The following is an 11,445-nucleotide window of genomic DNA, read 5'->3' as shown; positions in this document are numbered from 1 at the left end:
CTAAAGTATACAATCAGCCATTGCAATCGCTAGTCTTACCTCCTTGTCCATATCCCTTGGTTATCGTTATTTGCAAATTTCTGCACGAAACCACACAGAAGCAGCCAATCCAACTAACCACCGCGTTGTGCAAGCCCCCATTGACCGTACCCGTGGAGTGGACGACTAGGTTATATTACGTTACAGCACAATACTCATCTTACTTTTTTAACAGATGATGTTGTTGTCGTTTATACATAAATTTTAACTATTCATTTTACTATGTACATATCATTTATTTTGAAGCAAATTTTATAAAACCACAGGTTTTAGGACATTGGTAACACAAAACCCCATATTTTATAATATAGTGATTTTATCATCTTTAAGAAAGTATCGGGAAGTAACATATTTTTTAAGTATAAAACTTTGGTATTTCTATATGCTAGTTATTTCAAGATATCAAAATTTTTAATATAAAACTTAGAAACCTAGTTTGAGATAAAATTTAGAAGCATAACTTATAATTGTCATCAAAGGTATTTAAAAAAAAAAGCTATCAATGTTTGATTAATTGAGTTTTAATTATTATAAATTTGAATAATTGATTTATTTGATATTTTAAAGCAACTTTTATATAAAAAGTTTTCATATAATACATACCATTTAACAATTTAAAAAGCTTACAAACAAAAAAACAATGTAGAATGTACGTATTAATTAGGAAAGAATTGGGCTTTAATCCGTTCGGCACTTCGGCCAGCCGTCAATGGCCTCCATGATAAGTCCACCCTTCCCCATCCTGCTAGAGCAACACATGAACACAACGTTAGCGAAACCAAGCAAAAGCAGCTGCTCGCCTGCTCTGATCAACAACTAGTTCAAAGATCGATGGAGCCGGCGGGCAACATCATCCTGGGCGCGATGTGGAAGGTGGTTTCGGCGACCATCAAGGCGGTGAAGACGGCTCGCCGGAACAAGGCCAGGTGCCGGGAGCTCGCCCTGCGAGCGAAGGAAGTCAAAGGCGTCCTGAGGGAGTACAGGAAGGCGGCCAGCGGCGGCGACGCGGCGACGACGACGCGGGGGATCCTGTGCAGGCTCAAGGCCGCCATCGACGACGCGCTCAAGCTCGCCGAGTCCTGCGGTCGCCGGAGCAGGAGCAACAACGGCGGTCTTCTCTCCAGGCTCCAGCTCCACAGGCTCGTGGCCAGCGACGGGCTCGCCGCCAAGCTCGACGACGTCAACGGTAGGATCACCAGCTGCCTCGTCGACCTCCAAGCCGCCATTGCCGTCCGCAGCATGATGGACAATTATCGCCGTGCAAACAACCCAGTAATAATATTATATACATGGATCATCCAAATTAGTTTGTAGTTTATTTTTCTTTAGTCGATTGAGCTGATCAACCTTCTTATTCACTCTGTTCGAAGCAGGTCAGGGAGAACAATGGAGGAAAGGGCGGTAGATGGAGGAGAGGCAATAATAAGGCGGCCGGCCAGCCACGGCGCCGCCACCGCGCCGTCGACGACGTCGCCGGCGTTCCCATCTGCCATGTGCACCACCACTTCATGATAGAGGAGGAGGGCTCCACCTCCTGCTCCGTGATGTGAGTGACCCTCCGCGCGACGGATCGACGGAGGAAAGCCATGCAAGCATCTAAGCTCCGGCGGCTGCGCGGGCGCAGCTCGTGCTTGATCCATGATCAAACCGGCCAATCACCATCTCATCTCATGTGATGATGTTGACGACGACGGTGGCGCAGCGGCGGCGATATATCGTCATCGAAGGAATCGCGGCGGCGAGCACCGATCGAGATTAAGCGCTAAGGGTACTGCATGATTTCCCGGAACAGGTAAAAAAAAACGTCATTTTCTTTCATATCTTTGGGTATCAGGAAATCCATGGTCTACGTGACGCTACACACACAACACATGGATTTCCACATCATGCATTTGGGTGGCATCGGAATGGGTTTTGGATATCATCTCGACTGTGTTTCATTAATCTCTTGATCAAATTCAGATTCGATATATATACACCCTCCCGTTCCTAGCTAGCTTCATCGTGATATTTTAATAAATACGGTAGTTGCATTATGATCGAGTCTGTACTGTACTGTACCGTAAGATCGTTATGATCGTTATGTCGTGTTCTACATGTCTATGTTGTTGAGTCTGTACTGTATTGCATTGTATTGTAAGTTCGTTATGTCATGTTCTACATATCTATGTTGTCAAGTCTGTACTATACTGCAAGTTTTTTTTATGTCGTGTTCTACATGTCTATATTGTCGAGTCTATACTGTATTGTATTGTAAGTTCGTTATGTCATGTTCTACATGTCTATGTTGTCAAGTATGTACTGTACTGCAAGTTTTTTATGTCGTGTCGTATATGTCTGTATTGTCAAGACTGTATTGTGTTGTAAGTTTGTAGTGTTGTGTTTTTAGTACACATATGTATGTAGTCGAGTCTAGTCGTCAAATTTCCGTCATGTTGTAATTGTCTGTGTGATCTTCGGATGCTCTACATAATAATAAAAAATTTGAACAAATTACTCATTCTATTTCATATTATAAGTCACTTTAGATTTTTTTTCCCCCTTATCAAGCTTTTTTAGTTTGATAAAGTTTTTATAGAAAAATATATCAACATTTCTCACACAAAACAAACATATTATCAAAATATATTTAATATTACATTTAACGAAATTAATTTAGTTTTGTCAATGTTAGTAAATTTTACTATAAAGTCGATCAAAATTAAATAAGTTTGACATGAAAAAAAGTAAAAATAACTTATTATAATATGAAACAGAGAACAAAAGTTAAAACTATTTATAATATGAAATAGAGTGATTAAGTATATATGTATATGCTCCGGAATGATATTAGAGCAGGTACAATAGCAGGCTATAAGCCAGCTATAAACATATTTTAAAGAGATAAAGGAAGAGAGAGAAGAGCAGCGGGCTACAGATTTGTAGCCAGCTGCAGCACAGACTCCAAGACGTAATGTGTGTATGACAGGTGGGACCAGGTATTAATAGTATAGTAAGCAACTATTGTATGAATTGGCTATTACATTGGCTATAGATGATTTGGAGCTAGTAGTGGGCTGCACTATTGACCTTGCTCTTAAAAGCTGGTTATGCTTCTGTTTACATTTTTGGAGATTCGATCGGAAGTTCGAGACGCAGTGAATTTTGACAAAGGTGGACGTGCCGAAGATTCCAAGATCGAACCCGTCTTCCCGGAGAATACCAGAACTTCTCCATCGCCAACCACACGGCATCAACTGAACGTGACATCGCTGCATTGACTAGTGCAGCAGCGCAGACTTGTACAGTTTGGTATTTGAAAGAATAAGTTCACTTTCGATCTCTCTATTTGTCGCCCAATCCGATTTTTAGTCTCTTGACCGCAAAACCGGGTATAACCCGTCCCCCAACTTATGAAACCGAGCAAACGAGGTCCCTCGGCGGTTTTGAAGGCTGTTTTAGCTGACGTGGCGCTTACGTGACTTGTTTGACTAGGTCTCCATCCCACGTGGCATCGACGTGGCGCTTATGTGGCAATTATATCTCGAAAAGATAATAAAAAGTGTGGCCCCACATGTCAGCTGCACACAAAAAATAATTTTAAAATTGTGGGGCCCATGTGGGCCCCACATGTCAGTCTCACTCCTCTCTTCTTCCCTCTCTCTTATCTCTCTTCTTCCCTTTCCCCTCTCTCTCCTTCCTGGGCAGCGGACGGCGCGGGTAGACGGCGGAGTAGGCGAGCTCAGGCGGCGGCGGCGGGCATGGTCAGCGCCGCCCCCCGACCGGAGCTCCGCGGACAGCACGGCGTAGGGGCGGGGCCAGCGGCATCCTCCATATGGACCATATCCCTGTGGCGGCAAGGGGTGCCGGCGAGCTCCTGGCCCCTCGCCCTCTGCCCCCACACCTCCACCACCACCTCGTCGGTGATCCCGGCCTTCTTCGCCGGCGCCCACCGCTCCATCTCCACAGCTCCTCAGAGTTTCGGTTTATGTTTCTGCGCCTCTGTTTGTGTCGACGAATTTTGAGATGAACTGTTCCATTCGTTCGGTTATTTGTTTTTTGCTTTGATCGGAAACAATTTTGCCAATGTTTACAACTATCAGAGATCGGTTCATGTGTTGCATGCTGTATTTCTTCCGAATATTAGGAGATTAAGCACTCTGTTCTTCATATGAAGAACATAAAAAAACTTGTTCCATCTGAATTTAGTTTCATGAGGCTCTGATCTTGCCCTGTTCTTGGTTTAATCTTGAAGAAATGGAGTTCATTGATTTTTTTTTCTTCTTCTTGCAGTCAGGGAAGACGTTTCTGACTCCTCGGCTCCAGGGCGTCCATGTCGGCCACCAAGACCTCAACCTGCCTTCGCTGCCCGTCCTCCGCCGCCGCGGTCTACACGCTCGACATGGTCCGCTCCGCGCTCGAGCGCGCCACGGCCGGGAGGTCGGCCGCCGCCGCCGCCGCCGTGCGTGCCTCCCCCGGCCACGTCGTCGTCATCGTCGGCGTCCTCCTCCTCCATCGGCAAGCGCCACCGCTCACCGCTGGCGGGCGGCGCGGCGACGCCCGCGAGCCCGTCCATGCGTGCGGCCGCCTGCCCGTCCTGCCTCACCTACGTGCTCATCGCTGAGGCGGACCCCCGGTGCCCTCGTTGCGCCGGCAAACGCGACTTACATTACACGGTGGAGACCATGCCGCTTCAGCTGCGTGCGGCGGGCAAAAGCGGCGAGCCTGGGCATGGCCGTGAACCGGCTGTCGTGCGCGCGCGCGCGGCGTGGCGAGAACGTTCGTCGTAGCTCGCGGACAGGATCGGTCAGGATCACCATGCCAGGGTTGCTTATCCCTGAGCAAAATCCCTCTATAGCATCTCTACCTGCCATTTGATCGATCAAGCTAGTGCATGCGCGCAGTTTGAGCACTTGGCCGGTGAAGAGCAACCCACGAGTCCACGACGGACTCGCAGTTGCAGAGTACTCTGCAACGCCGTTACGCCGGCGAGGGCAGTGACGAGGCCGACGAAGGACATGGTCGCCATGTCCATTAATCCATGTGGTCCGACGAACGGGGGACCACCATTGTGACATTGTCCATGCGTGCATGACGTACAATGATCATGATGAAGATCTATCAGGTCAGCTTGCATTGCATCTCCTCAATTCTGTCTCCGGCGCTTCCCGAATCGCCGCGTTGTATTGTCATCATGCGCGCGCGCGCGCTGGTCACCACTGCACGCCGGCGGCGAGCGCGGCGCGGCTGCGTGGCGTTCGTCGCACTGATCCCCGACCGTCCGGATTGGGCGCGCCGCCCACGGCCAGCTGCACACCATGGTGATCATGCGGCTGTGCGTGCGCACGGCGCGCGCGAGCCAGAGCATGGCCGTCGTGCGCGCGCATGGGCGGTAAACGTGATTTCTAGAAACATGCCGAGATGTGTGTAGAGCGAGACAAATAGCAAAACAAATCGATTTTTCCAAGTCTACAGATTCACCCAGCCTTAAGCAAACTCGAATTAATTGAAACAGGCAGTCTGGCTGCATGGAGTCGAGATTCAAGAACATTAGAGGTCTGGGGACAAAACCATCATGCCAAACACATACATGTACTAGTCCACATCGTACCCTATGTGTTTTGACAAAACCGGCAACATTTATCAAATTAAATTCTACTTACTACTATAAGTATGCGAACTACTCAATAAAAAAAATTAAGTTGGTATTCAATGTCAAAACAGAAAATATTGATCATAGCTAGATAATGTGAATTTACCCCCAACAAAAAAAAATTCCTTCAGCACTCTCCATTAGCACGCGCTGCAACAGTGCAGCCTCCTACAAATCAAGATAGATATGTCAAATATTGCACCTTTTTAATTCTCGTTAGATAGCTTATTATAGTATCTCGTATATACCTCATCGAACCAATCAACCACAACACGTCTTGGCCCACAGTTGTTTAGCCCATTTTGCAAACCGCTCTGGTCCAACAATGCGCACCACACACTGAACGAGACTGCTGGCCGCAGAAAAGATGTATACGACCTGCAACATAAGAAAACTAAAATTTTTAGCATATACAGAGCTATTAATTAGAGGAAAATAACCACTATAAGATAATAACACAAATAAAAAAGACATAAAAACGGAAACGATAGGGTTTCTAAATAAATAAAATTAAGGTATATGGTGTTTTCTTTTTGGATAAACACCGGAGGGGAAAAATTCCCCACCTGAATTTTCAATTGATCAGAGGTTTCATTAAAAAGGAGGTTACATAGGACAGGCAAAACGACAGCGCCGTTGCTATTACATATGTTGGAGTTGCATAGAATGGGAGAAAACTTCTTTCCAAGCTGAAACCACAATCCGATCAGGGCGCCGAACACGTTCAGTCCACAAGTATTAGCTTCATCAAGACAACATCGAAGGAGTCGTCGGAGGGAAGGCTGCTCATTTCTAAAGACGACATCGTGGCGATGCTTCCACAGACACCACCAGCAAAGCAAGAAGAAGGTCATGTGCTGAGCCATACGAACTCCCAGTTCTTGTTTGTTTCAGATGAAGGTGGCAGGAGCTCATAAGCTGGCTTGGTGGGGAGAGCTCTAGCTAATCTGTTGGGGACTGCTATTTTGAGATCTTACTGATCTGTTGGGGTTTGGGTGGCAAGAAGAGTTTCTAACTGTACCAATTGCTGGTCTGCAGCCGAAGAGAGGCGTGCACCAAGGATTCTCTTAGCCCCATTTGAGCTATCAGTGCAACAGAGGCTAGTTTGTGCAGAGAGTGAAAATGCAGGGCTTGAAACTGTTGGCAGAGAGGCTTGTTTAGCAGCCAGCAATCATTCCAAAAACTCATTTTAGAGTCATCACCAACCTTGACCTTTTTCATTCTTTGCAGATTAGGGACGAGTTTCTGAAGAGATGAACAGTGTTGCCCAAGGAATCTATTGATTCAATGGATTCATGTCAAACTTCATGCCAAAGCCAGGATGCCCAGGAGAACTCTAGATTATGGAGGCTAAACAATCTTTTGGTGAGGAGTGCTTCATTTTGGAGTTTGATATTTTTTATTCCAAGTCCCCCTTATCGCTTCGGTTTGCAGATATTCTCCTAGGCCACCAAGCATTTTGCTCTGGAGCAGACATCATCTCCCGCCCAAAGGAAAGCTCTCCTTTTTTTTTGTCCAGGGCTTCTATTGTGTTCTTTGGACGAATTGTTGTAGACATTGCATATACTGGCAGGCTATCAAGGACATCATTGATGAGAATTACACATTCTGCATAAGAAAGCATGCTCGCTTGCCATCCAGCTAAGTACTTGTTGGCTTTTGCAATAGTTGGGCGAAGGTCAACTAGGGTTAGCTTGTGCAGCGAGAGCGGCAGGCCCAAGTAAGACACTAGGAGGGACTCTTTTTTACAGTTAAGATGATCTAGGATCTTGGCTTCGAGCTATGCCTATGTGTGAATGGTTATCAGGGTGCTCTTTGAGAAGTTTATATGCAAACCCATAGCTTCCGCAAAGAGGTCAAGACTTTGTTTGAGAGCAATTGCATTAGTTTCAGTTGCCTAACATATAACCAGATGGTCATATGCATATTAGATAGTAGCACAAGGGAGGATTTTTGGGGAATACGCAAGGAGCGCATTTTTTCCATTAAGAGAAATAAAAGTTATTTACAAGGATAAAAGGAAAACAAGCAGGGGACCGATACAGGACGCTATGGAAAACTATAGGAATATCTCGCGCTAAATTTGGCTACCACAACCTTGTAAAGGCCAAACAGCGGGGATCCCGTGATTAGCCGACTTCAAAGCATAGCCTCCTCCGCCATTGCTTTCGCCACTTCGGTCCAAGACCTTTGTTGTTGATTGAAGATTCGGTTGTTCCGTTCCTTCCAAATTGTCCAAGCCACCAGTGTCACGATAGTGTCGAAGCCTCGACGATGCCGCTCCCCAATCTTCATTCGGCTCTCACAGAGCCAATTGTGGAAGGATGGCTCGTTGACAGGTAAGCAGTTCGGACTCTTTATCGCCTGAAGCGTCCACCACCATAATTGTCTCGATTCAGGGCATGCTACCAAGATGTGATCAATGCTTTCCTCCTGCTAATCGCAAAGAACACAGCGATCCGGGTGTGGCAACCCTCGACTGCGCTGACGGTCAGCGGTCCAGCATCTGTTCATTGCGACCAACCACAAGAAGAAGCTGCATCGAGGCGGAGCGAGTGACTTCCAAATTGGGGTGGAAAAGAAGGCGACACGACCAAAAAACAAGGCCTTATAGGCCGATTTTGAGCTGTATTGGCCCGAACTCTCCCATTTCCAGATGATTGAATCAGGAGTAGTAGGATCAAGATCCACCATTTGGACAAGCGACCAAAGCTTTAGATATTCTAGAATAGGTTGGATCCCAAGTGCTCATCGGATGTCTTTGATCCATTGGCGACCTGTTAGTGCCTCAGCCACTGTTCGACGCCGGCGCACGCGTGGTGGAATTTTATCATAGATGTTCGGAACAAAGGACCAAATGCAACCCTCTTGCAACCAGCTATCTTCCCATAAGAGGATAGTCATTTTCTTTCATATTGTTGGGTATCAGGAAATCCATGGTCTACGTGACGCTACACACACAACACATGGATTTCCACATCATGCATTTGGGTGGCATCGGAATGGGTTTTGGATATCATCTCGACTATGTTTAATTAATCTCTTGATCAAATTCAGATTCGATATATATACACCCTCCCGTTCCTAGCTAGCTTCATCGTGATATTTTAATAAATACTGTAGTTGCATTATGATCGAGTCTGTAATGTAAGATCATTATGTCGTGTTCTACATATCTATATCTATATTGTTGAGTCTGTCCTGTACTGTATTATACTGTAAGTTCGTTATGTCGTGTTCTACATGTCTATGTTATCGAGTCTGTACTGTATTGCAAGTTTTTTATGTCGTGTCCTATATGTCTGTATTGTCAAGACTGTATTGTGTTGTATGTTTGTAGTGTTGTGTTTCTAGTACACATATGCATGTGGTCGAATCTAGTCGTCAAATTTGCGTCATGTTGTAATTGTCTTTGTGATCTTCGGATGCTCTACATAATAATAATAAATTTGAACAAATTACTCCTATTTCATATTATAAGTCACTTTAGATTTTTTTTCCTTATCAAGCTTTTTTATTTTGATAAAGTTTTTATAGAAAAATATATCAATATTTCTCACACAAAACAAACATATTATCAAAATATATTTAATGTTACATTTAACAAAATTAATTTAGTTTTGTCAATGTTATAAATTTTACTATAAAGTTGATCAGAATCAAAGAAGTTTGATAGGAAAAAAAGTAAAAATAACTTATTATGATATGGAATAGAGAACAAAAGTCAAAGGGGAGGTGATGAGAGGGAAAGAGCATGGGTGGCTGGTCTGGTGCCAAAATCATGCCCCTATTTTCGTAGGAGCAATTTTACGGTCCTTGAGGAGGTGCCATGAGGTACCAAAAATTTAGTGTAAAATTTGGTACCTCATAGGAACTAGGTACCAAGAGATATCAAATTTTCAATATAAAAAGTGGTACCTCATGGTACCTTCTCAAGAACTGTAAAATTACTCATTTTCGTAGTATATGTTAAGAGGCTTGCAAAGTCCTGCAACTAATTAATCTTGACAAACCTAACACCCAGCTATTGCATTAAAGTTGTAAACAGAAATTGTTCACGTGCAGAGGCAAAAAAAAAAAAACATCCAACGAGTTGATGGTTCCACATGAAGTTCTAAAATTTCATAACAAATGTTCTCCCTAGAACAATTCATAGCCAATGTTCTCCCTAGCAGATGCTTATATCTGGCAAAAGATATATGACAAATGGGCAGACACAGCCAAACCTCAAAACAAAGCACACGCATAAGAGCTTTTTTACGGTACATTCTACTGCTAGTATATACTACAGTATATTTGATCTGACGGTGTAAATTTATCTGATTTTCCTCCCAATTATACTGCAGTATAAATTGGATAGGGTATGTTTGTCTTTTTATTTTTTTGCGTGGGAGGGTATTTTTGTAAATTAATGCGAACTCACTTAGTCAGATCCGTTTCACCACATCGACTCAAACCGAATCCGCTCAGGTCGCATGGGCGACCGCCGCCGCTGGCTTCTATGGGCGCTGCCCCCTCCGCCGACAGCCACAGTCGCCGCCGCCACCGGGAGCCAAAATCGGCGCCGCCGCCATCGAAATCGATTCGATTTCCCTCCTCCTTTCCTCCTCTCGTGTCTTTTCCGTCCACCCAAAACCCTATCTCTTCCAAAAAAATCCTCAAATCGGCGCCGGCTGCTGGGTCTACGAGAGGGCGCCGGCTGCTGGGTCTACCGGAGCGCGCCGACTGCTGGGTCTACCGGAGGGCGAAGCCTGCTGGGGACCTTGCCTGCCGCAGCGGCAGGGGCAGCCGGCCGGCGGTAGGTGGCAACGGCAGGGCAGCATGCCGCAGCAGTAGCAGGGCATGGCTGTTGCGGGGCAGACCCTCTTGTTCGGCGCGGGAGCGATGTGCGCCAGGAGCAGCAACGCTGGAAACGCGAGATGTATCGAGAAGAAGCAGATGACGACATCCATAGAAAAAACTAACGAAGGAAAATTAATCCGGGTGAAATTAATTCTCTAATTTAAATGACCAAAAAGCCATTTTCAGACTTTTACCTAATACCAAAACTACCCTTGTATATACTGGTAGTATATACTAGCAGTAGAATGTACCGTAAAAGTCCTCACGCATAAAACAGTCGAAATTTGTAGTTGCCGTACTAAACACACAAAACATTGGATCATATAAAACATTGAATCCTTAAGGTACAAGGATACACATACCAAACGGGCAGTTGCTTCAATCTGTCCATGAAGGCTTTTGTGAGACAGAAAGAAGAACAAGCTTGCACACATGAAGCATAGCTCTATAAACAGGCACAAAATAGTGTCATAGATGACGAAAATGGTATCCTTGTTAACCCCCAGCACGAACACGAACATGCAGGTCTTGAGATATGACGAGCCCATTATCGATCACCAGTGTTTCACCTCCAAAGCAGTCGAACACTCTCGTCCAATTCTTCGTAACACCAAAAGCAACCCTGAAAACCAGAAATAAAAGGAAATGATCACAAACCACGGATCGATACTTCGATAGATGGGTGTTCTCAGCTTTCCTAGCTGCTAGCTAGTAGTAGGTACGTAGCCCCAAGAACTGAAGCAAATCCTGTCCTATCCCACGACGTCCGTCCGGTACTCCGGTGCAGGCATCGGCGCTACGCCTGCACCATCAGAGGCTACGCTGATCAACAAGCAGTCGCTATTCGCAGTGGATTTGGATGGAGGTGACATCCACCAATTAATGACCTAGCTACAGAATATACTCATGAAAAAATAGGTTTTTTTTTAGGA

General features: G+C 45.3%; 1 protein-coding gene and 1 pseudogene across 1 annotated transcript; both read left to right on the top strand.

Moving 5' to 3' along the window:
* Positions 1 to 749: 749 nt before the first annotated feature.
* On the top strand, positions 750 to 2,479 carry LOC127755233 (uncharacterized). Its single transcript, XM_052280891.1, has 2 exons — positions 750 to 1,311; positions 1,413 to 2,479. The coding sequence occupies exons 1-2, from the start codon at positions 871 to 873 to the stop codon at positions 1,587 to 1,589; spliced, it is 618 nt and encodes a 205-aa protein (XP_052136851.1). The 5' UTR covers positions 750 to 870; the 3' UTR covers positions 1,590 to 2,479.
* Positions 2,480 to 3,732: 1,253 nt separating this feature from the next.
* Positions 3,733 to 5,349, top strand: LOC127755477 (uncharacterized; annotated as a pseudogene).
* The last annotated feature ends 6,096 nt before the right edge of the window (positions 5,350 to 11,445 follow it).

The sequence above is a fragment of the Oryza glaberrima genome, chromosome 11 (genome assembly GCF_000147395.1).
Source record: "Oryza glaberrima chromosome 11, OglaRS2, whole genome shotgun sequence".
Lineage (NCBI taxonomy): Eukaryota > Viridiplantae > Streptophyta > Magnoliopsida > Poales > Poaceae > Oryza > Oryza glaberrima.
The sequence above is the reverse complement of the archived record's forward strand: the minus strand, read 5'-3'. Positions and strand labels throughout refer to the sequence as shown.

Bases quoted from the DNA above. Each gene is read 5' to 3' on its own strand.
- LOC127755233 (XM_052280891.1), top strand. From the start codon at position 871: ATGGAGCCGGCGGGCAACATCATCCTGGGCGCGATGTGGAAGGTGGTT. The intron at 1,312-1,412 runs GTAATAATATTA...TGTTCGAAGCAG, and splicing joins ATCGCCGTGCAAACAACCCA to GTCAGGGAGAACAATGGAGG.